Raw genomic sequence first — 25,569 nt, 5'->3', positions numbered from 1 at the left:
GTCGTGGCCTGCCCCCACTCCCTGGGACTCCTGCCCCATCCAAACCCCCGCATTCCTTGATGCCCCCCCCAGGACCCCTGCCCCATCCACCCCCTTCCTTGTCCCCTGACTGCCCCCTGCCACCCCATCCAACCCCTCCTCTCATTCCTCATGGCCCCCTGAGACCCCTGCCCCATCCAACTACCCCTTCTCCCTGTCCCCTGACTGCCCCTGGAACCCCTGCCCCTGACTGCCCCCCATCCAACCTCCCTCTCCTTCCTGACAGCCGGCCCGGGACCCCTGCCCCCATTCAACTCCTCTGTTCCCCACCCTCTGACCGTGCCGACCCCATCAACTCCTCCACCACCGATCACCCCCCCGAACTCCCCTGCCCTCTATCCAACCCCCCTGATCCCTGCCCCCTTACCTGCCTGCGGGTGGCTGGTGGCGTTACAGCCGCGCTGCTCAGCGGGAGCCAGGCCACGCTGCCGATGCCGCTGTGCAGCGCCTGGAGCACCGGTCAGGCCGAGCTCGCAGCCCCTCCCGCTTCCCTGACCTAGATAGAAGCAGGGGTCTTAGAGGGGTGCAAGAGACTGGGAGAAAGCGCATCTGTGCCCCCAGGCTGACCGGGAGGCAGTTTACCTGACCTCACCCGCAGGCTGTAAACAAGATTTCAAATCTCCCTGCACCCAGGACTAGGGTGACCAGATGTCCCATTTTTTTAAAGGGGCAGTCCTGTTTTTTGGGACTTTTTCTTATATAAGCACCTATTACCCCCCACCCCTAGTCCTGTTTTTTCACAGTTGCTATCTGGTAACCCTGCACAGGACCATCCTGCAAGGAGATTTCTCCTGCTCCTCAGCACCCAGCACCTGTGGGACTAAGGTGCCTGGAGCAGCCCAGGCCAGAACCAGGAGCTGACTCACACAGGAGCCTGTCTGGGGAGTGAGTGGCAGTCCCAGCTGTGATTAGCACAGAAAGTGTTGGCAGAGGCACCAGGCTCTTGGGAGCATGATCATGCTGGGTTTCTGGGGGCTGACGAGCCTCTAATGAGTTCCCTCTAGACTGTGCAGAAGGAGCAGAGGAAGTTCTCAGGGTGAGTAGGAATAGGACTCCCCCACACCCTCCGTACCCTGAGATGTGTCATTAGTAGGAAATGGGACGCTGCTGGGCCCTGGAGGTGACGGATCTGGCACCCCCACTGGGGCATGTGGTTGCCTGGCGACTAGCGGAAGGGACTGGACACAAGGGAGTATTCACGGCCTGTATCTGGTGGAAAAGGCTCATGGCTGCAGGCTGATTACTTGGCAATTGTTCCTTAAGCAGCTTCTGAATGAAAGGTGAGTGCACAGCTGCAGGGTCCTCGCTGCACGAAGCACCACTACCCTGTTCTCCTGCAGGGACAGGCTGGGAGCTGCCCCACAGCCCCCACCATTCCTGCAGTGCCAATTCCTCCCTGGACAGGAGTAGCTGGGCCTTTGCATAGTGAAGCGTAATGTCTTGGTCCCTGCAGCTCCTAGAGAGAAGTGTTTGGACGGGAGTAGCTCTGAGCCCCTCCACAGCCAGTGCTCCTGCCCCATATCATAGGGCCTCTTGCAAGGCCAGACAGGAAGAAGTGGTTTAACTCACATGGTTGCTTCTTTGCCCCCAATGTGTTCCTCTCATTGTAAACCTTGAGCCTTTCCTGCCTCCTTTGTGCCTTTCACCCCACCTTCCCATCTTCCTCTCCCTTGCCCTTCTGCACACATTTGCTCTTTCCTATTCTCTGTCCCAACGTGCACCTGTGGGGGCCTTTTATGAAACTGCTCTTCCTTTGATGCGAACTCAGACACATCTGTACTGAACTTAGGAAGGGAAGAGAGGGCTGAGGGGGGTGTTAAAGGAAAAGGCCCCTCTTCTGCTGTCCAGCATTGCTGGATACAAACATACATCCATACAATCCCCCACCAGTATTACAAATACCTGGGAGCATTGCTGGTGGCAGCCACTGGCTCAGAGCTCCCTGTACAGAGCAAGGGAGTTCTCAGCTGGACTGAGAGAACCGCTTCCCCAGTGTGTTCAGAGGGAAGAGCTGTCAGCTTTGAATGCGTGTTTGTCAATCTGGGGGAGCAAAACGTGGCTTTGTCGTACAGCAGCTGCTTCAGTGTATGTACAGGCAGGTAGGGGCAGGGATCTGTGCATGAAGGCAAACTGCACCCACCCCCAATGAGCTCCGGCTAGCCCCCTTCCTGCAGACCCCTGAGCCAGGTATGCAGCGTGAGCAGGAAGTTCCACCACAGATGTAAATGGGGAAGGGAATTTTGGTAGCATTTTTACATGCACTGGGCATAAGGTGCTAATGATGGCACAAGGTGGTGGAGAACCAGCCCCCACTGCATTTGAAGAGTGCATGTGCTATAGGGGTTTAAACCTGTTCCTCTAAGGAATAAAGAACAGCCTTGTAGGTAAGGTGTGTGAGTGGGTCCTGGGAGATTTGGAGTCTGTTTGCAGCTCTACCTGCATAGACTTTGGCAAGTCACTTAAACACTGTACCTCAGTTTCCCCGGCTATAAAATAGGAACAATTCTATTTCCCTACTTCTCTGGGGAAGCCATGAGTATTCATTAGTGCTTGGGGAGCCTTGGCAGCCCTAGAAGTGCCGTGTGCGCTCAACAATTCTATTTTGCATTCTTCTCATCAGCCGGTTTTCATGACTCCTCCTGTCAGTTTCAATGGAACTTTCAAGTTAAAATAAAAAGAAAGCAAGAGATGCTGGCTGGCAGGGAAACCTCTCCCTCATCCCACTTCCTGGCATTCAAGGGAGAGGGAGGCCATGGGTTAAGAGTGGGACATCCCAGGAGCTCTCTGTGGTATATTTGTGTGGGAGTGAGGGAGGGATTGCAGCTAATTATCATATACAAGTCCAGGTCCTTCTGTCTGTCTAGAAAGTAAACAAGTCCAAGTGACAGTAACTTAGTGTAGAACTACATTCATAGCTCCCCTAAAGATCATCTGAAAGTCACCTCGAAACAGCATTCAAAAGTGGCTGCCTTCCCCACTGAAACCTGCATTCATCAGAGGAAGTCTCAGCTCCACAGAGTTTACAAGGCTATGGCAACTGGCATAGGAAAGGTTTCTGGTGTTAGACCCAGGAGCCTGATTCTTGCACCTTACGTGGCCTTTGACCCCTGTGCAAGTTGCTGGGCAGCATTTCACACACACCTCTTTTGCACAGGTGTCAGCGATCTCCCAAGGGGCAGGGCAGGGAGAATCCGATTCCATACTGATTTATTTCTGGATGTGGTTCAGTTGGTTTTGATGATCTGTTGCATCATTCCAAACTACGATGCGTGTCTTCCTTTAAAGGGTCCTGGAACATGGATCCCAGCTCAGCTGCAGCTAAGAGTCACTGTTGTCTAACAGCCATACAGGGCCCTCTGTGAAATGCATTGGTGTCCACATGAAACCCAGAATGATTCAGCCTCAGCAGAGGGATGAATGACTGCCTGGCCACAGTTGCCAACTTTCACATGGTAAATAAGCACCCTGACTTTGACAATAAGCTAAAAATCAAGCTAATCCCATTTCAAAACAAGCCAATCCCTGAGAACCCCAATACTCTATGTGACTAGATCTCCCTGGCGTGCAGTCTGGGACTATGGTGGGCCTGCTGTGCTGGCTGCTGTGCACCCCTGACTCTCTCTCCCTCCTTGCCTCTCCTTGCCCCTGCTTAGTGGGAGCTGATCAAAAGATAGAAGCAACAAGCTACAAGCCAAAAACTAGCCAACAAGCAACTCACAAGCCAATTAAGTCAAAAACAAGCCCAATTTCTGTGTTTTTTTCCCCCATAGGTTTGGCATGTCTGTGCCTGGCCCAGTAACTGAATCCTCCCTCACACCAAGAGGTGAATTCCTGGCACACTGGCGTACCAGTGATGGGGAAAGGGGGCAGTTTATCCTGTCACTGGCTGTTTGACCTCTTCTGTGCCTAAATGTAGGGCCTGCTGGGTTGTCAAGCCAATATCTTGCGCTACTGCTTACAATTGATTTTAAATATGTAGACACAGAAACTTCAAACAAACCAGGACCCCAGTGACAGACTGGGGATGTCCAAGTCTCTCCCTTTGAGGTGAAGCTGGAACCTGCCATGTGCTGTAATGTCAGGGGCAATTTGGAGACTCCTCTGCCTTTTTGACCCAAGTTGTAGCAGGACAGAGGAGTTGCTAGCCTGGAACAGGCCCAAGGTCCCTCTAGTTCAGTGTCCTGGCTCTGGCAGTGGCCAGCATCAGATACTTCAGAAGCAGACATCAAAACCCTTCGATAAGGGACAATAATGCCACATTTTCCAAAGTTGCCTCCCAGGCTGCGGGTGCTGAGAGATCTGAGGCCAAATTTCCAGGGATGCTGGGGGCCCAAAGCTCCCTTGGTTTCAAATTAGGTTGGTAGTACTCAGCACTTGGAAAATCATGTCTCAAATCAGCACCCAAAATCAGGGATGGTCTCGAAAATGTGGACCTTAAGAATAACAAGCCCATTGGGGGCCATTTCTAGCCATGTATTTCTGGGTGTGCGGTTATACTTTGGAGCAGGAAAGTTGATCTCCTTTACACATTTTTATTCTTTCCCATCATCACTATAAACACCTTACACTTTTTTCAAAACGCTATCAAACTGTTTACCTCACCTGTGTCTTGTGGCAGTGAGCTCCAGAGATGAATTAGCGGAAAAGAGTTCTGTGGCACCTTATAGACTAACAAACGTATTGGAGCATGACCTTTTGTGGGTGAATACCCACTTCGTCGGATGCAAGATGAATTAGACATTTAAAGTGTTTCCTCCTATCAGTTTTAGCTGTGTTGCCTTTTAATGCCTTGGGAGGTCCCCTTGTTTTTATATTATAAGAGACAAACTGGGACGAGATCATTGAGGATGGAGGTGGTATTTTAGATGGTGGAGTTAGAGAGAGATGGATTTTAAGCACTTGTAAGGTCAGGGAAGTTTTGCCAACTGAGAAGTGTTATATTCTCTGCAGAGGGTCTGATCTGATGCATAGTTGCACATAATTGAAATCTCTATTGTGCAATATCTTTGGTTCAAGGAATCAGAGTGGGCACAGCATTAATTGACAACAGATCTTTGGAAATTCTCCTCTCCTGCTTCCCAGAGCTACTGCTGGGCTTTCATTCTATCCTCCCTTTGCACGGCCCCTCCGTGTTGCTGTTCTCAAGGCAAAGGAATTAATCCCAGATTTAATTACACCTAATTTCAGACCACAATAATCTAACCAGCCCCATTAAGAAGGGAAGGGAAGGACTTAGAGTGCTCTGCCCCTCTGAGATTTATGCTGTTCATTGCCCTGATGCAGCTGTGACTGACCCTGGTGTGTGTGTCCTGGGAAGCGGGGGGAAATCAGCTGACCTGCAGGCTCAGGCTTAACTTATACATCTATTACTTGGGACTGATTCCTCCCCTGCCCTTTGCACCCCATGTTGGCTTTGCAATTGATGCAAGGCCAACTGCTTGGCTCCCCTGCTGCCTCTCAAACTGATGCCAATGTTGCATGCATAGCAATTCCCAGCCATTAACCCCCCATTCTCCATATCTTGAGCAGGGGCCAGCTCTGTGATTCAGATGAGAACTGCTGGCCCAAGGAGAGAAATGCTGCCTCCAACACAAATTGCCAACACATGCCGCCATCCACGTGCCTTTGTGCCCTATGCTAGCACCTGAAGGTTTCCTTCAGGAACCCTAGAGACCCTTTTAGACCCCTAAAGATTGCTTTAATGCCTCCCCTTTTGGGAGACTGAGATCAGGGCTACCCCCATTTCCCTTCCAGCTCAGCTATGCTTTTTCCTCACTTGGCCAGAAGGAGCCACTGTTGAGCATGACAAGCATCCCTGGTCATGGGGTGGGATGTGCTGCCCTGCCCCCAGCACTGCAAGGCATTAAACAGACTCCAGGACCCCATCTGGTTCCCCTCACAGCCACGTCCAAGGCTGAGCTGGTTAGTTAGCCAGGTATAGGGAGGCCCCCAGTAGATTTCATGCTGTGTTTGGCCCCTCCAGGAAGCTGTGCCTGGGGTGGTTTGGGGAAGCGTTGCTGTGGACGGGGGAGTGTTGTGGTGACTGGCAGTCCAGCTAGGGCAGGAAGGCTTGATCCCAGAGGTTGGCCCCGTGCGCTCCCCCATGGACGGTCAGACCCTGGGTTAGGCTCATCTCATGGGCAGCTTGATTCCACAGCCAGACCAGACCCCATCTCCCCCCTGCCTGGGCTCTGTGCCAGCACTTCCCAAGGAGCGCAGCGGGCTGAGTGACCAGTAGCCCTGCTTCTTCATTGCTCGCTTCCTGCTTGTGCCTTTAAACTGCCTTTGGTTTCCCCCTATTCCCAGGGCAGTCTGGGCCTGGGTAGCCCCAGTTTAAATTACAGGAGCCCCAGGGCTGAGGCCAAGCCCCCTTTCCCACCACATCTCTTATGCTGGCCAGGGAGTCCCCTTACGCAAGGGCTGTTCCAAGGATCAGTAACAACCCTGTTGCGGTGCCCAAGTGGCAGAAGGATCACAGCACAAAAGATCGCTGGGGAACGGGCCTTGATGAGCTGGCTCCTCACTGGCCCATGGCTTTGATGATCAGGACCAAGGCCTTGATCTGGCAGCGGCAGCGTGAAAACCAGAGCTGTGTCCAGAGCGCTGTCAATGAACGTACTGAAATGCCCTTGCGAAGGAGAGACCGAAGCTGAACCCCAGGGCACTGAACCTCAGGGGTGGGGATGAGTTACAGGACTGAAATATTAACTTGCGGGGGTAGGTGTCTGAAGGATGTCAGCCCCACAGGCAGTTGTGCTGCGTAGGCTGCTGTGTAAGGAGCTGAATGCCCCTTCAGAGTGACGCATTAGAAAGGAGCAGCAGGGAAACACCCCACCAGCAAGATCTCTGGAGCTGTGGAGAGGCCTGCCGAGGAGGTGGTGGAAGTGCCTCCCATAGGACCCTGCAGCTAAACTGGAGATAGAATAACTCTGTCTCCAGCCCAGAGGGCTGGACTAGATGGGACCTAATGGGTCTTTTCCACTTCTACAGGGTCTTCCCTGAAACCCTGATCTCAAGGGGCAGGGGTACGTTGCCATGGTGAAGAGCTCCTCATTAGACAGCTCCCTGCTGCCCCCCCCCCCATACTCCTGTGCCTGCAGCCATCCTGGCCTGTGGCATAAGTGATGTCAGAAAGGGAGAGGGCCCCCCCACAAGTCACTGCGGTCTGGTCATCTCCACTTGGGGCCCAAACACTGGGTGCAGGCCTTTTGCTGTTCTGCAGCCCCCAGCTCCGGGAACGCAAAGCCCATGCAGGAGACATGTCCTGCTGTAGACTTGCTCAGCAGTCACTTTGCCCTTCAGTCTTAGCAGTCAAGGGAAACAGCTCAAACTTGTGAGAGGCCTTGGCCAGATGGCAGGGCAGACATGGGGCTGTCTGCGGCCTGGCAGCTGGGCACTTCCTGGGCAGTTGCATGCAACGTGCCCCTTGGGAGTCTACCTCCTCCTTGCCCCTGCCCTGACTAAAGTCTAACCGTGAGATCAACCTTGGGAGTCCCAGGGCCCAGCACCTTGGGATGGGGCGGGGGGGCAGGTCATGGGGGCTGGGTGAGAAGTCCTGGCCTCTGTACTGAGACACTGAATTTGTGGGCTCTGCGGGGCCCAGCTGGTGCCTCCAGCTTTGCTGATCCTGCACTGGGAAGTGCCCATGACGCGGTCCCCGCTCCTCTTCTCTCTGCAGTTCCGTGAGAACCTCCAGGATGTGCTGCCCTCCCTTCCCAGTCATGACGACTACTTCCTCCTGCGCTGGCTCAGAGGTAACGGGCTGGAGGAAGGGGGAGATGCGGTGTGGGGCCAAGCTAGCTTTAGTTGCCCCTTGAGCCGAGATCAGCCGCAGGCACTGAGCCACTGCTGGAGCTTTCTTGTTGTTCCCACTCCTGGGAGACAGGAAGAAAATGGCCGGGCCTGAGTTTGCCTGCGGTGTTTTAGGCAGAGGTGAAAGTAAGCCGGTATGGGCAGGTACAGAGGACTGGTAAGAAAAAGTGCAGTAGTTACCGGCAAGAAAATGGAGCACTCTCCCCCTCTCTGACTCTGCCTCCTGGCTCCAACAAAATTGAGGGTCCGAGAGCCCAGCTCCACAAATGTTCAGGTTTGGGTCTCCCCCCGGCCTCCCCTGAGTGTGCTCCAGCCCCCCTTTGCTGCCCCCATGCACCTCCCTGGGTCCCATCCCCTGCAGCTCCATGCTGCCTGCCTGCATTAACTGCCGCCACAGGGTCCTAGTGCCCCCCTCACTACTGCCAGGGCAGGCTGCCATTCCCCCTCAGACCCTTTCATTTTCCAGTGGGACCCTCCACCGGTACAGCCACCCCCTGCCCGCAGTCACTGCTCTTTCCCCACGCTGAGCAAGGGCAGCCCCAGTGAGGGGCAGCAGCAGGGGAGGAGCTGCACATGTGATGGCAGTGCCCCCCCTCCCCCAGCATGGCACCCACCACAGGGAAGATGGGGGGGATTCCTGGACCTGAGAGGAGCCCTAGGAGCATGTGCAGTGATGGGGGCGTGAGTGTGCTGCCGGGGGGGGGGGGGAGAAGGGGGTCACTACCCCAGATCTCGCTGCTGCCAGCAGGGAAAGGGCTGGGGGGAGTCCTCCTCTCTGGCTCCAGCCCCAGGGCAGCCTGCCTGCACCCCAAACTCATCCCCAGCCCTGCCCCACCCCAGAGCCCACACCCCCAGTCACAGCCCTCATCCCCCGCACCCCAACTCTCTGTCCTAGCCCTGAGCCTCTCCAACACCCCAAACCCTTCAGCCCCAGCGCTCATCCCCCTGCACGCTAACTCTCTGCCTCAGCCCTGAGTCCTGTCCCACACCCCAAACCCCTCATCCCCAGCCACATCCCAAATCCACCCCCAGCCTCACCGCACAGTCCTCATCCCTGCACCTCCTCCCTCCACACTCCCTCCCATCCCCAAACTCCCTCCCAGAGCCTGCACCCCTCCTGCATCAGCCCAGGGCCTGCACCCCAGACCTTCTCCCCCACTCAGACTCCCTCCCAGAGGCTTGGGCAGGTGGGGGGTAGAATTGGAGGGGGCAGAGTTTGGGCAGGGGCAGGTTCTGGACACCACCAAAATTTCTACAAACCTGCCACCTCTGCTGGCAAGAGCTGGTGCCCAATACCAGAGTGGACCGGCTTCCTGAGGCAGCAATTTAAAGGGCTGGAGCCCAGGGCCCTTTAAATCGCCACCTGAGCCCTGCAGCCACTAAAGGGCCCAGGACTCCTGCCGCTGCTACCGCCCCGGGCCCTTCAGATCGCTGCTGGAGCCCCACTGCCACTACCCCAGGGCTCCGGGACAATTTACAGGGCCTGGGTCCTTTAAATAGCCCCCGGAGCCTGCCGGAGCCCTGGGGTAGCGGCTGCGGGGCTCTAGTGGCTATTGAAAGAATTCAGGGCTCCCACTGCCTCTACCACCCTGGGCCCTTTAAATAGCCACCGGAGCCCTGCCACCGCTACCCCAGGGCTCCAGCGGCAGGGCTCTGGAGACTATTTAAAGGGCCCTGGAGGGTAGTGGCCACAGGAGCCCTGGGCCCTGCTGCTGGAGCTCTGGGGCTCCATCGGCAATTTAAAGGGCCCAGGGCTCTGCTGTGGTAGCAGCAGCTAGAGCCCCAGGCCCTTTAAATCCCCCCATTTAAATTGCCCCCAAACCCCAGGGCTTCCAGCCACCTCTGCAGCTGGGAGCTCAGGGGGTGATTTAAAGGCCTTGGGGCTCTTAGCTGCTGCTACCACAGCCCTAGCCCCAGGCCCTTTAAATCCTGATTTAAAGAGCCTGGGGATCTAAAGGCTCCGCCTCTTCCGGTGGAGGCCACGCCCCTCCTCCAGATTCCAGAGTACTGGCAAGTCCTTTAAGTTACTTTCACCCCTGGTTTTAGGTTTGCCTCACAGAGGGAGTGGGGGCTTGTCACCACTGCGCAGGGAAAGGGGGAAATGCCTCCTTGGGCACAAGAGGAAGGAATGGCGAGGGGGTGTGTGGGGGAATTCCCCTGCAGAGCCCCTGAGAGGAGGGGGAAGAGGAAATCCCTTAGCACCATGAGGACACCCATGGGCTTTTGCTGTAGGATTCAGACCCCAGGCTCCAAGCAGCCCTGGAATATCGGGTTTATCTTTAAGCTGCTGGTTTCTCTCAGAGAACAGCAGAGCAATCTGACCCCCTGTGCAGGCAGTGGCAGAACAGGTAGGGCAGCCCAGGATTAGGGGCCCCACACACCTGCCAGTGTCCGGGTGCAATGGAAGATGGTTCTAGTGTGGGAACTGGAACTGGATCTGGATTGTGGGAGGGAGAAGCTGCTCTTTTGTCTGGGGCAGCTGTGGTTTTGGGTTACACACAGGCACAGGGAGCAGGCACAGGGAGCTAGCTGCATTTCTTGGTTGTATTAGCTGTGGCCCAAGCCAGCCCTGTAGCAGGGAACCCAGGGGGAAAGGGCTAAGAGCTCAGCTCCGTGAGAGGTCTGGGCCCTGGCCATGACAGAGCCAGCCTGCTCTGTCTGGGGCATGAATGGGCTGACTTGGCTTTTGGGGACACATGGCTTTCTGAGCACCCAGGCCTGAGTGTTTCCAGCCCTGCTGCTCCTCTCACATGTAGCCTGAGTCCTGGGGGGGATCCTCAGGTCTGATTCCCAGCCAGGGGCACCAGTGGGACAGCCCACAGTTAGAGCCAAGCAGGGAACAAAGACTAACAGCATCCCAGTGGCAGCCATGGCATCTTCGCCTTCGAGTAACAAATGGACAGGGAGTGTGTCCATATGGGGAGGCAGGGAAAGGATCTGCCCCTGGGAGAAAAGAGCAGGGGCTTGGCGGCCAGGATGCACATCACTCTGCAGAGCAAAGACGGCCCTGCCCCATCAGGGAGCTTTTATTTCCCTAGCAGGTGTGTTCTGGATGGCTCTGGGCTAGCTGCAGGAAGCTGCGTGGGTTGGTACAGATCAGGCCGATATCAGAGGCCTGTAAGGGTCCGCTGGGGGGGGGGGGGGGGCTTGGCCCTCTCAGGTGCAGCTGGGAGCCAGGCCGCCTTGCTACACGAGTTGGATGGGCTGTCGAATTAGCCTGGTGAGGCAGGAAACAGTCAGGAGCTCAGGCCCTCAGGCAGGGCTGAGCAAACAAACAGTGTATAAGCCCAGGCCCTCGGGCAGGGCGGGGCAACAAGCAGTTCAAGGCTCAGACCCTTAGGCAAGGGCTGAGCAAACAACAGTTCAAAGTCTATAAGAAAGGCCTCCTCAGGCCAGCGAGAGGGGGAGTCTGCCACCCCTGCACGGGTGGCAGGGGGGGACGCAGGCCCTCCCACTCCACTGCGTCCCAGCCCGGGGCCCTAGCAGCGGCAGGCAGTCCGCTGCTGTCTCGGTGGGGATCCTGGCCACAACCCACTGACATTGGTTCGGGGTCTCCTGGAGCCAGACTAGGGTCAGCTACCCCCGGGCCACTTCCAATCTCCCCCTCATTGGTACCTGTGTGTCACCTGCGTCTTCCGCAACATCCCACACCATGGGCTCCTCAGGATACTGAGTGCCGGGTAAGCGGGACTGGTCCTCGGGATACCGGGCAAGAGGCAGCCTCAGCCGGTCCCCCGCGGGGCAGCGGGCGCGGGGCCAGGCTCGGCGGCCGGTCCCCCGCGGGGCAGCGGGCGCGGGGCCAGCCTCGGCGGCCGGTCCCCAGCGAGGCAGCGGGCGCGGGGCCAGGCTCGGCGGCCGGTCCCCGGCGAGGCAGCGGGCGCGGGGCCAGGCTCGGCGGCCGGTCCCCGGCGGGGCAGCGGGCGCGGGGCCAGGCTCGGCGGCCGGTCCCCGGCGGGGCAGCGGGCGCGGGGCCAGCCTCGGCGGCCGGTCCCCGGCGGGGCAGCGGGCGCGGGGCCAGGCTCGGCGGCCGGTCCCCGGCGGGGCAGCGGGCGCGGGGCCAGGCTCGGCGGCCGGTCCCCGGCGGGGCAGCGGGCGCGGGGCCAGCCTCGGCGGCCGGTCCCCGGCGGGGCAGCGGGCGCGGGGCCAGGCTCGGCGGCCGGTCCCCAGCGGGGCAGCGGGCGCGGGGCAGGCTCGGCCCAGCAGGAGCTAAGGCATCAGCATCTGTCCTCTCCAGCAGCCAACTGAGCGCTGGGGCTGGGCCTTTATACTTCCTGTCCCGCCCCTTGACTTCCGCGGAGCGGGAACAGGTGGCAGTGGCTCCGCCCACTTCAGCATCCGTTCTGGCTCGGCCGTCTCAGGCGCGGCTGGGAGCCAGGCCGCCTGGCTACAAGGCCGACAAGGGGCCTTATCTTGGCAGGGGGCGGGGCAGTGATCTGTGAGCGCTTTTATCACAGAGAACTCCCTCCCTCCCTCCCTCCCTCTTTCTCCTGCTATCTGTTTTGGAAAGTCCAAAATTCAGAGACTTGTCCAGCCCTAACCTGGGAGATTTCTATCCCCCTGCGGCTGGGTGGGCCCAGTGTGGCTGGGCCATGCACTGCCAGATCCAGGGCAAGTCCCAGTACAAGGGGCTCTATGGGTCCTGTCTGCTTGGCCTCAGTGTTAGGGGGAGGCTTCTAAAAGCACAGAGGGCTGGGGGGTGCCTGCCTCTCCTTGACTGGCCCACCCACCCTTCCTACCTTTGCATAGCTCCCCCATAGGCTCTGACCTCCCAGGCTCTCACTGTAGCAGGCTCCAAAGAGAGGCCCTCCAAGATCAGGATCTTTCCACTTGGCCCCATGAAGCCAGGACCCTAAACACACCCACAAGGCCCTGAGATCACTCCTCTGGTCTAAGCGGGTGTGGAGTACCCCCAGCACCCACTGAGAGCAGGAGGGGCTGGGGAGATCAGTCTGTCCAAGCAGCGGGCTGCTTTTAGTTGATGGGTGGAGAGTTGCTTTGTAAACACCCAGCTGGACAGCATGGGCCCAGGCAGCTTAGCCCCAAATTTACATTGTTCTGTCATTAAAATACAGGGCTCTTTACAAACCTAAGTGTTGGGACCAGCATTGTAACAAAGGGAACTCCTTCCCCTGCAGCATTGGGGATCCACTTGGATGCCAGAGTAGGCCAGCTGGCTTAGGACTCCTGCTTCCTATGCTAGAGATCATGGGTTCAAATCCATCTGGTGCCCTAGGGTGGGGGAAGAAGAGTACATGAATGAGGCAGTAACCTTAGATGCAAGTGTGTGTGTGTGTGTGTGTGTGTGTGTGTGTGTGTGTGTGTGTGAGCTCCCTCTCTGCCTGATCTGCTGCTGCTTTGAGTCTGGTATTGCCCCAGCTATGAGGCTGAGGCTCTTTTGCCCAAGCTGCAGCAGCTCATGCTTTTAGCTCAGGGTGTCTCTGCTTCAGTGCCTATGGACTGGCCAGGACGGCGGCTTTCACATAATGGTCATTTTGGGTGGATCCACTTATGGGATTGGGTCTTAACACATGTATCTACAAAGCAGAGTAATCTGCAGTACTGGTTCCACACCCTACAGCAGTGGTGCCAATCCCATGTGTTAAACATAAATATTAAATTTAAAAAACCACCATTGCCTTCAAAATCACCAGACTTAGTAAGCTTTCTGAGCAACTAGGTGGCTGAGGTAATATCTCACTGGACCAACGTCTTTTGGTGAGGGACAAGCTTTCAGGCTTCCACACAGCTCTTCTTCTGTGTAAGCTCAAAAGTGTCTCTCTCCCACCAACAGACGTTGGTCTAACAAAAGATATTCCCTCATCCCCTTTGGCTCTCCAGTATCCTGGGAACAACAGGTCTGCACCATCACTGCATCCAATCAACTTTCTGTTTGTTCTGTGTACCATCTGCTTTCAGAGCCTTTAGGGCAGGGGTTCTCAAACTGGGGGTTGGAGCCCCTCAGGAGGTCGTCAGGTTATTACACGGGGGATCGCGAGCTGTCAGCCTCCACCCCAAACCCCAATTTGCATCCAGCATTTATAACGGTGTTAAATATATAAAAAAGTGTTTTTAATTTTTAAGTGGGGTCGCACTCAGACGCTTGCTATTTGAAAGGGGTCACCAGTACAAAAGTTTGAGAACTACTGCTTTAGGGGATATTGGGTGCTAGGCTATTCTCCACAAACCCAGGGGCCAGAAACTTACTTAGGTGTGATTCTCACCTAATCACTTGACTTTGGAGGCTGGGACTTGCCGAAAAGACACCGAATGTCGTGAGCTCGGGCATAAAGTCCTGACAATTGGGGACACTGCCCCAGCAAACACTGCAGGGCTTGGGAGATAGCTGCAGTGCTTTTTCTTAGGGCAGATTCTCCCACTTGACAAGCTACCAAGAAGGCTCTCCCTGTTGGACTTTACAAAGCAGATAAGCACTGCGACTGGAGAAAGGGCAAGTGACAGAGCTTTCTGTGATAAAATGAGCTCACAGTTCACCCTCTCTCCTGCAGAAGTGAGATAAAGCTGCTCTGGGACAGAACCCAGGGGATTTAAGCCCTAGCAGCTCTTCATAGAGAGATCATAAATGGAGCTATTAAGGGGGAGGGATGTTGTAAAGCCTTTGATCTGTGTACCCCTGCACCACAGGCCAGTTTCCTTGGCTTGAACCTGGGGTCACATTCCAACTCCTCCTTCCAAACAGCAGAGCCTGCTGGCTGGGGGGGGTGGGGGAAAGAAGGTACTTTAAAGCGATTTTACACATCAGTACAACTTGCCCTTTATTTCCCATTCACTGAGAATCCTGGGAAACCGCTGGCACCTCCTGAGCCCGCTTCCTCTTCAAAGCTCTTTACCAGTACTTGTTAAGGAGAGGCACTGTACCCTAATACAAGAAGTAGGGGTCACCAAATGAAATTAATGGGCAGCAGGTTTAAAACAAATAAAAGGAAGTTCTTCTTCACACAGCGCACAGTCAACTTGGGGAACTCCTTACCTGAGGAGGTTGTGAAGGCTGGGACTATAACAGCATTCAAAAGGGAACTGGATAAATTCATGGTGGTTAAGTCCATAAATGGCTGTTAGTCAGGATGAGTAAGGAATGGTGTCTCTAGCCTCTGTTTGTCAGAGGGTGGAGATGGATGGCAGTAGAGAGATCACTTGATCATTACCTGTTAGGTTCACTCCCTCTGGGGCACCTGGCATTGGCCACTGTCGGTAGACAGATACTGGGCTAGATGGTCCACCCATTCTTATATTCTTAGTGCACCAGACTGGGACTTAGGGGACGTGGGTTCTAGTCCTGTCTCTACTGCATGACCTTGGGCAAGTCATTTAACATCTCTGCACCTCAGTGTTCCCATCTGTAAATTGGGAATAATGACACTGACCTCCTTTGAGAGCTACTGATGAAAAGACCACTAGTTCTTATGCCCACCCTGTTATAGGAGTCAGGATGCTCCTGAGTTCTAGTCCTGGCTCTGCAACTGACACCCCATCTGACCTCACCTCTCTGTGCCTTGGTTTCCCCATCTGTGACCTGGGGGATAGTGATACTTTCCTACCAGGCAGGGGCACTCTCAGATTAAGTTCAATCACTTTAGTGCTGAGTAGCTGTAATGAGTTACACATGAGCATATCATCCTCATGATTCTGATTAATAACCAACCCTTCCCAAGTCATGTAAACCACTGTCCAGCCCCTACCCAGAGAGAATCTTGTGTCACGTCTGGCTCCATTGTGCTGGGTGCTGTGCACACACTTCATCAAAGACAGACATTGCCCCAAAACTGGGGGGATGTGTCGCTCCCAGGTTTGGGCCTGTGTTTCCCTGAACTCAGGCATGACACTAGTATTTCTAGTACTTTGTGAGAGCATGAGCAGGAATGTAAATACTCGCCACAGCAGGCTGAGGAGCCCAGGGCAGGATCAGGCAGGAGGCAGCGATAGGCAGAGAGGGAACTGGCCCTTACCATTACTTTTAAATCTGGGAGTGCAGGCACTCAGAGCTGGAAAGCAAGGTTGTAACCAGCCCAGCCCAGAAGGGCAACGTTCCAGCACCTGGCCAGACAAATGCAGAGAGCTCCCATGGCAGGAATCCTCTGTGCAGTACAAACTCGCTCATAGCTGGAGGTACAGTCCTAACTATGGTGATAATAGGTAAACCACCGCCTGAGTGTCCCCTCACCGCCTGGGGTGGGTCTGAGGTACTGTGCCTCATTTTCCCAATAAATCAATAAGCTCCACTAGAGGCTCTCTGGTGGCAAAAAATACCCCTCCTTGAGGTCTGGTTTATGAACAAAGTAAATCTCAAAGTCCAACAGAAGTTCTTGCCCCCACTACAGCTACCCTTGAACCTGTGCCCAGGCCTTCTTGGCTGGTGTCTTTTTCTGCTTTCCCTGGCCCTCTAGCCTCTGGTGCTGCTTTCCAGATCCAACGATCCCCTGCAGCAGTGCCCTGTTCACCACAACTCTAGTGCAATTTCTGCCATTGCTTCCTCACTAAATGTCTGTCCCTCTGCTTCTTCCAGCTCTTACTCCTGAGGACATTCTGCACCAAAACATTAAAAATTCTGCACACACTATTTTAAAATTCTGCAAATTTTATTTGTCAAATAAATGTGGAGGCTCCAGCATGGCATTGGGGAGCACAGGCCACTGGCTGCACGGGGCGGAAGATCACTGTGCAGCTTGACCCCGGGACGTGGACTCAGCGGTGAGGCTGCACCTAATCCTGATGCAGTGCAAGGACTGGGCCTGCTCCAGAAACACCCCAGGGGCCTGCCCCTCTGTGCCAGGTACACCAGGTGTGGGCAGGCAGGCTCAGCAAGGCCAGGCTTCAAGTGTAGAGGACATGGTGATGGCATTAAGCTTCCAATAGTCCACACAGAACCGATTGACCCATCCTTTTTGGAGACCAGCACCACAAGAGAGGCCCAAGGGCTGGAAGATGCACTGACCTGTCTTTCCAGGTTCTGAGCAGTTTTCCCTGTGACTCAGAAGAGGGAGCATCTTATAGGAGGATGCGATCCTGTGTCCACCTGGTGGACAGTCAGATTAGTGAGTCCAGGCTGGTTGGAAAACAGCTGTCAGTACAAATGCAACACCCCTCTAATCTCAGCTTGCTGGGCAAGTGTTAGCTGATCAGAGAGGGGAATTGTTTCCAGGGAGGAGCCAGCTCCTGTCTCAGGGAATAGATCTACTAAAGGGTCATCTCCCTGTCCCTTCCAATGCCTACACACAGCCAGCACCACATTCCCCCATCATAATATGGCTTCATCATGTTAACGTGGTGCACCCTGTGGTGGTGTGCCTGGTTATACAGTCCCACCACATAGTTTACCTAATTTAATTGCTTGACAACCTTGAAAGGGCCTTCACAGGTGTCTTGTAGTTTGTGTTTTCTCACGGGGATAAGAACCATCACCTGCCCGGTGGTGTAGGCGCGGGCCCGTGTCATGCGGTCATAGCAGACCTTCTGCTTCCTCTGGGCTCTGGCCAGATTCTCCTTGGCCAAGCCGATGAGCTCAGCAAGTCTTTCTTGGAAGATAAAGATATACTCCACCACTGATTCTCCATTGGGAGTGGCCTTCCCCTTCCATTTGTCTCTCATCAGGTCCAGGGGCCTCCTTATCTTCCGTGTAACAGTTCAAAAGGCGAAAACCCGGTAGACTCCTGGGGCACTTCTCTGTACACAAACAGCAGGGAAGGTAAATACTTGTCCCAATTCTGCGGGTGCTGGTTCATAAAGGTATTCAGCATCATCCACCTCTCCATCAGCCCATTGGACTGGGGGTGATATGCTGAGGCCCAGATGTGCCGAACCCCACATTTCTCCCACAAACACCAGAGTAGGGCTGACATGAAGTTGGATCCTTGGTCTGTCAAGACGTCCTTAGGGAACCCCACTCAGCTGAAAATGGTCCCTGTGTCTCCTTCGATAGAAGACAAGGCCTTGGGTCAACGGGTAGTGAAATCTACCACCACTAGAATGTATTTCTTCCATGACCGGATTGTCTTGCTGAGAGGCCCTACTATGTCCACAGCCGCCTTCTGAAAAGCCTGCTCTATGATGGGCAAAGAGTAGGGTCCTGTGCCTCCAGTGATGTACCCTCCTCGACGTCAGGGCGTTGTGCCCCTCACCGGCTTTGGCTATGGGTCACGACCAGGGCGTTCTGGGGATTGCTTGGCCAATCCTCTAGGTCACCTCCCATCAACACCTCAGTGAGCAAACGGTGGTGCACCCCCACGTCCTTGGGGCCCTCCTTGGCCCCTCATTTCAGATGTACACTTGCCATGGGCACCTTGAATGGGGTCCCGCTCAAGCCCTTCAGGGTCAGGTATGTATCAGGCACCACTCAATCTGGGGCCATCACCTTGGGCTGGGCCAGTGTCACCTCAGTGCCTGTGTACCAGTATCCATTGCCCTTCCTCCCATCCAGCTTCAGGGGAACAGGGCACTCGCTCTACAGGGACAGCCCCACGCCCACCCTGTAAATGGAGAACTTTGCGTCTGGAACATCAAGCCGTCCCAGAGGAGCTGGTCTGGGAAACTCTTCCCTCCTGAGCAGTTGGTTAGCTGCCTGCCCCTCCTGCCTGGGAAGCCTGCCCCTCCTCCAGCTGGGTCCCTACCCAGTTAACCCTGTGAGGGTTCGATTTGCTCACTCTGTCTTTGAGCTTGGGGCACTGGGTCCATATGTGGCCTCTCTGCCCAAAGTAATAACAGTTCATGCTCTGTTGATCCCCTCGAGCCGGGCAGTTGGTCCTGGTGCCAGTTGTTCCCCTGGAGAGGGGGTTCTCCACATTCCCCCCTTGGGGGATCCCAGGGTGACTCACTCTCTGCACCATGGTGGGCTTATTCCTTTGGGACTACTCCGTTCTACCCCCTGACAAACTCGTCAGCCAGCTGCCCTGCACTCTGCAAGTCCTCTAGCTTTTTATCCACCAACCATATCCTCAGGTCAGATGGGCAATGTTCATACAGGTGCTCCAGTACAACCAGTTTAACCATGTCCTCCTTTGTCTTGGCCCCATCTGCCAACTTGTAAACGTATCCCTCCATTCGGAAGATCAGTTCCAGATATGTGTCCGCTGACTCCGGAACTTTTTCCTGTACGCCTTGGGAGTCATCCCAAACTTGCATAACAGGGCTTTTTTGAACAGTTCATAGTCCCCTGCCTCCACCCCTTCCATTCGGCTGTACATCTCTGTGACTTTGGGGTACAGTAAGGGGTGAGGAACCAGAGCCTGTCTGCAGGGTCAACTCTATGCAGCCTACAGGCCTTCTTAAAGGCCATCAGGAATTCATCTATGTCCTCCCCTTCCTTAAACTGGGACAGGATGCACTTATCAAAGTTCCATGTAGTCCTGGGTCCCCCCTCACTTACTGCAGCAGGGGGCTCTCTGCTCCTCAGCTTTGCCAACTCCAGTTCATGCTGCCACTGTTTCTCCCGATCCTCCAGCTCTTTCAGTTTTATCTACCTCTCTCATTCCAGCTGCCTCAGCTCCAGCAACAGGGATCTTGGCCGTGAGGATCCCCTGCTGGCTGCGGGGGTCATGGTGTTTGCCTGACTGCTTCTAGCCACTCCCCTAACCATAAGTAGGAGGGGCCTCGAAGTGCCCTCGGCATTAGTCTGAGCACTCCCAGCCAGGACAGACACCGGTGCTGGCGCTGCATCTGCCGGGCTGCTTCCCTCAGTGATCCTCCTCCTCCAGCTAGGCAATCAGCTGTGCTTTGGTGGCCTTCCCTCTGCGAAGCCCTCTCTCCTTACACAGCTCTACAAGGTCCCTCTTAAGGAGATGGTTATACATCTCTCCGCTGTTCCCAAGTTGTTGTAGACTCACAGCCTGTGTGCTCTCAGCTCCCCTTGGTTTCCAGGAAGAACCTCTAGTGTGCCAGCCCTTCTCCAGGTCACCACCTCACTCCCAGGGTCAAGCTGCAGACTCCTCCACCTCTGAAACCACTCACTGCAATCCCCAGGGGGACCTGTTACTGCAACAGTCCTCACTGGTCACACACTCCCAGGGTTAAGTGTAGCTCCTCTGCCCCCTGAAACTGCTCCTCTCTGAGCCTTCAGCACACCTGGTTCTTGTTAATCCCCCATCATTTTACTGCTCCTCAGTCATTTACTGCAGGAAGCACCATCCATGGGGTGCAGTACATCCCACCGCTAACACCAGTTGTCACAGAATGTGAGGGAGTCAGGAATTCACCGGGACTCTCAGCCAGCCAGTAAAACAGAAGGTTTATTAGACAACAGGAACACAGTCTAAAACAGAGCTTGTAGGTACAGAAAACAGGACCTCTCAGTCAGATCCCTCTTGGGGGGTGGAGAGCCCAGACCCAGGTGCTGGGCCTCCCACCGTGTCCCCCAGCCAGCTCCAACCTGAAACCCCTTCCTGCTGCCTCACCCAGCCACACCCCTGCCTGTGTCTATTTTTCCGGACAGAAGGAGTCACCTGGCCCCAACCCCTTCATGGGCTCAGGTTACGAAGGGCAGCCGCCATCGCTTGCGTGCTGGCCATCAAGTATCAACCCTCAGTGAAGTCACACCCTTATTTCCCATGACCATCTAGTATTAGTGCAGTACCCCAGGGAAACGGAGGCACGCCCCGTATTAGCAGAAGACAGTGAACTAGTAAAACTCCCATGCAACATTACCAGGTTAATACTTCCTACTCCATCACAGCTTCCCCGTCAGAAAGTCATTTTTCTGCAGGGAAGCAAAGAAATCTGCGGGGGACATAAATTCTGTGCATGTGCAGTGGTGCAGAATTCTCCCAGGAGTATCTTATAGGGGAATCACGTGGTTCCTGCTCAGGTGTGTCTACATGGTAACTAAGGTTGGCTGGTCCCAGGTCTCTAGCTCTTAAAGGGGCATGCCACCCTGTTCCAGGCCCTTTGCTGCTCCCTGCATGTATCAGATTCAGAGCTCCTGGCTTCCATGACAGGAAAGCGTGGCCACCTGTTGGTTCCTGCTAGCCCTGAGGAGCTAACTCAGCTAAGGGAGAGGGAGCTGGAGTCTATTCCATCCTGTGCAACGTCAGCAGAACTGTCCAGCAGTCAGTGACCTCTGCACACTTCCCTGGAAGCCCAGAGGCTGCCCCAGTGTTGCTGGCATCACTGACTGCAGAATGATATTGGGAAGAAACGTTTTCCTTGTAGGTCTCTGGTTTGGATGCAGCCCAGGGAGTGGTGGTGGAGATTGGAACTCATCAGCATCTGATGGCAGGCAGGTGGCTTGTGCGCAGTGAGTTGGTGGGTCTCAGCCCAGTTTGCAGCGGGCAAATAGCCACATAAAACAAATTGCCACCCCAGCTGGTGCTATTCACTCCAATAGTAGCAGCTCTGTTGAGAAGCCATGGACTGAATGGATCACATGGACTGATCCCAGGAGTTCAGTCCCTCTGGTTGAGGGGCCAGGAACAACTCGGGAGCTGATTTTTCCTGCTGCTCCCATACCTCACCGGCGCTGTGCTCCAGCTCCCAGTGCTGCTATGCCGGCATCATTCCCCAGCAGGAACACTCCCTGGGGAAAGCTGTTCAGATGAGTAATAACAGAATGGGCCTGGCTGCAAGCATAACCTCCCCGTTCTGTTGCAGCTCGATGTTTCAACCTGCAGAAATCTGAGGCCATGATCCGCAAGGTAAGAGAGCCTCCCAGCCCCCTCCCTGGGGTTTCTACATCCCAAAGGGGGGTGTGGGCGAGAGAACAAAAGCAGTCCCCAATCCCTATGCCCCTGCACTCTCCACCACTCTGCACACCCATGCTGATTCCAACAGGATCCAAGCCCATGATCCCATGTGTGCAGCCATTCATAAACCTGTCCAGGCCCCCTGGCTACACGGCAGGCACTCCCAGCCGCTGGTTCCAGAGTCCAGCTCACACCAGAAGCCTTTGAAGTATTTCTTTAATTGATTGCTCTTATCTTGTATTTTATACAAGCTATACATTCCTTCCCCCTCTTCCTCACTTCCTGCTGCCCTCGCCCCAGTACACCCCTTCTTGTCCTGTTCTCACAGAGTGTGACCACCTGCTATTCCAGCCCTGAGTCCCCAGCCCGGTGCAGAGGGTGCACTTCAACCCAGCCTGCTGCTCCAGCCGTACTCTCCACACACACCCAGCTCTCCTGATGCCCCACAGTCCTGAAGTCCCCACCCCCATTCCAATCCTGAGTCCCTCTTGGTTAGAAGCTGTCAGTTACATGCAGGATCTTTCCTGATGCTGCAGCTGTGTAATCCATACCTCGCTCCCCGCCTTGCTGAGTTTTGTTCCACAGTGTCAGCGTTCATCGGAGGAGGGTGGAAGATGTACACAGATTCCTGTATTTCCTGTCCCTGTTCCTGCTCGAAAGTGACCCAGACTTAGGGTGACCAGACAGCAAATGTTAAAAATTGGATTGGGGGTGGGGGGTAATAGGAACCTATATAGGAAAAAGACCCAAAAATCAGGACTGTCCCTATAAAATGGGGAATCTGGTCACCCTACCCAACCTGTTTCCCCCCAGTCTCAACAGCTCCCCTCTGGTTTGTTTTAACAGTACGTTGAGGTTCGGAAGCACATGGATGCTGACAACATCATCAGCTGGCGCCCCCCGGAGGTGAGTTCCCATTTGCCCTCTGTCTTCTGTCCTCGGGGCTGGATTTCTGCCCCTGTTCTGAGTGCAGCCTGCGAACAGCTGTGCTTAGTGGAGGAAGTCTAAGGCCTGTGTCTGTTCTGTGCAGGTGATTCAGAAGTACATGTCTGGGGGGATGTGTGGGTATGACCGGGATGGCTGCCCCATCTGGTACGAGATCATTGGGCCCCTCGATGCCAAAGGCATCCTCTTATCAGCCTCCAAACAAGATCTGCTCAAAAACAAGTACCGTGACTGCGAAATGCTGCTTCAGGAGTGTGACAAGCAGACCCAGAAGGTGAGACCTCGCTGCCTCCATGAGTCATTGTCATCTGGGTCTGGGGAGCCCAGGGCAGGGAAGGAGCCTGCAGCAGCGGCTGGGGTCTTTCTGTCTTGAGGTCTAGGGTCCTAAGCCGGAGCAGGCCACAGGAGAAACCAGCATTCAGACTTGGCTAGGATCCTAGTAACTGAAATGCATTACAGGCTCTCTGTACCAAGACCACTTTGCCCACCACTGAAATGCAGCCACTTCTAGGATGGAAGAGAGCAGCTCTTTAACATCACACAGCAACACTGCAGAATATCTCAGAATAGGCAGTGAAGAAGAAAACCGTGTCCAGTTGAAACAGTGGGTGGAATTCAGGGAGGCAGAATGTACATTACATGTCTGTGTTGGAATATGCTGAGGACTTTGGGTGTTAATAGCCCCGCACTGTTGGAACAGCTTAGGAATTTCAGATGGCTGCCTGAAAGATAGGATCTCCTGCAGTGTCCCGTCACCATGCTGGGGCATTGGGACCCGCGCTGGGACAGGAGAGCATCCCCTACTGAGCCACATACACCACTCTTCCAGGATGACAGCCCAAGGGGTCATGCAGGAAGGCATCATGCCCCAGGGCCCAAGCAGGAAGCGAATAGGAGAAAACCCATCACATAGTAAAACAGTCTTGATTGAAGATGGCTGTGTTTCCCTGGGATGTTACCCTGCAGATGGCTGGAATGGTGTCTGTCTGAATCCTCTTGCTCTGTTCTCTTGCAGCTGGGGAAGAGGGTTGAGATGATTATGATGATCTATGACTGTGAGGGGCTGGGCCTGAAGCATCTCTGGAAGCCAGCCGTGGAGGCGTACGGAGAGGTGAGGAGGTCGGGGGAGGGGGTCTCTGTTTACTTCTTGCTTATTCTCCATCCTGCAGAATGGTCTGGTGCATGGGTTTCCTCAAATCGCATGCTTTCCCCACAAATCCACTTCATGGTCATTTAAGGATTAGTCTTCAGGTCTATGAAGGAGGCAAATAGATCTTCCCCTGTTTGTTAACGAGTGTCTACAGGCTAAAAGATGTGGTTGGTGGTTCTTTCCTGGGAAGGAATCCAACTGGACTTTTATGGATTACACTGGCATTGGTATTGTTCTCTTATTGAGGATGTGACAGGATCACAGATACCTCAGTAGATGTTTGCGCTGAGGGCCTCGCTTTTGATTATCGGGTTAACTAGCCCAGCTGACAAAGGATATGGCTACGCTGCAGTCAGGAGATGCAATTGCAGCATGTGCAGATGTAGCTTTGATTTAGCTTGAGTAGCAATAAGTGAAGCTGGCAACGGCTCCAGTATGTACCCTGGGTACCTGGGCAAACTAGCTTGGGTATACTATATATGCTGCAATTACATCTTCTGATTGCAGCGTGCACACACCTACATCTTGGACAAGTGTCTGGATTGGAAGGTTGTGCTAGATAGTTTTAGAAGGGCTTCCTGGATGTGTTCAGTGGAGCGTTTGATGTCTTACCTTGGCTCTCCGATCTTCTAGATTTGAGGTGCTGAAGGCTGACTTTGGTTGCTTCTCTTGATCCTACAAAATCCATGGAGTTTGGGTAGTTTTCCAATGTTGCCAACTCTCAGAGTTTTATTGTGTGTCTTGTAGTCTTTGGTGGTTTTTCTTAAAGCCCCAGCTCGTGGAGTCATGGGAATATGTGAGAATCTCAGCTCTCATTTATCAAAATAATAGAGTCTGGCCCTTATGGCAGTGGAAAAAACCTCAGAAATGTGAACCCTAAAGGCTTAAAGAAACCCAGAAAACAAATACAAATAATTCCAAGTTATTTTTTAAAATCTCATGAATTTCAAGCCAATCTTATGATTTTGGGAGATCTCACTCATGACTTGTTGACCATTTGGGGTTGGCCATGCTGACGGTGTCTTCCAGTGTAGCTGGTTTGGAATGATTCTGTTTTATCCTTCAATACTGGGCAACCCCCAACCGTTTGAAAAATCATGTTGGGGCATCAAAAATCATGAGATTGCTGTAGAAATCATGAGATATGCCTTTCCCTATGGTTGTGGGGTTCTAATAAGCCTGGAAAGGCTTTAATGGTGTTATTCTTTCGGGGTCAAATTCCACCCCATGCAGAGGGCTATTTTTCAGGGCCTGGGCACTGCATGAGTCTCGCTTCAGCTCCACGGATGCTATAGCCCTCTGCACAGAGGTGAATTTCCTCCTCTCTGCAGATGTCATAGGGTGACCCCATCTAGGGCACCTTTCATGGGCAGGCTGTGACACAACAGGCATGCCTAGCCTCAGTTTCCCTTTTAGTCTAGCCCTGAAAGGAACATCTGTCAGTGTGAGCTACCAAGCCCACCTTTGAGTACAGCTTGCTCGCATATGCCAGTGCAGTAGTTCCCGTAAAGCAATTCTCCAGTGTGCACAGTAAACGTAAAGGTACCATGGATTCTCCATTCCCCACTCCAGGGGAATCACCTCCACCCACCCACTCCATAGCAGCACATTGTTCCCAGTTCCCTTCACCCCAATGCAAGGCCCTGCTCTCCAGGCCATCCACTTGAGAGTGGCCAGTCTCCACAGCCCCCGTCAAGTGTCCCCAAGAGAGCTCCCCAGTGTCCCACTCCTCAGGCCTCCCTGCCAGGAGGATCCACCCTCCCACACCAACCGTATTGAGCACAGGCTCGACTTCCCCAGATAAGCTGGCAGGGTTGCCCAGAGGATTCAGGGGACCAGGGGTTGAATTGCTGCCGAAGACCCGGCACTTTGGTAGTGGCTCCCGGGGCGGAAGGACCCCCTGCCGCGGGTCTTCGAAGCACTTCAGCAGTGGGGAGT

At 54.5% G+C, this 25,569-nt stretch overlaps 1 protein-coding gene across 4 annotated transcripts in view; it reads left to right on the top strand.

Moving 5' to 3' along the window:
• Positions 1-25,569, top strand: part of SEC14L2 (SEC14 like lipid binding 2) — a 67,905-nt gene that overhangs the window by 29,411 nt on the left and 12,925 nt on the right. For 3 of the 4 annotated variants that reach the window (XM_050923855.1, XM_050923853.1, XM_050923854.1), the window contains exons 2-6: positions 7,718-7,793; positions 21,445-21,488; positions 22,383-22,442; positions 22,567-22,755; positions 23,497-23,592. In XM_050923855.1, the coding sequence (XP_050779812.1) occupies positions 21,477-21,488; positions 22,383-22,442; positions 22,567-22,755; positions 23,497-23,592 (357 nt within the window). In that variant the 5' untranslated portion in view covers positions 7,718-7,793; positions 21,445-21,476. Of the gene's footprint in view, positions 1-3,809; positions 3,863-7,717; positions 7,794-21,444; positions 21,489-22,382; positions 22,443-22,566; positions 22,756-23,496; positions 23,593-25,569 lie in introns of all 4 variants that reach the window. The other variant, XM_050923852.1, reaches the window with a different exon arrangement.

Source organism: Gopherus flavomarginatus, chromosome 15 (assembly GCF_025201925.1).
Source record: "Gopherus flavomarginatus isolate rGopFla2 chromosome 15, rGopFla2.mat.asm, whole genome shotgun sequence".
Classification (NCBI taxonomy): Eukaryota; Metazoa; Chordata; order Testudines; family Testudinidae; genus Gopherus; species Gopherus flavomarginatus.
Note: the sequence above shows the minus strand (reverse complement) of the source record. Positions and strands in the feature narration are given on the sequence as shown.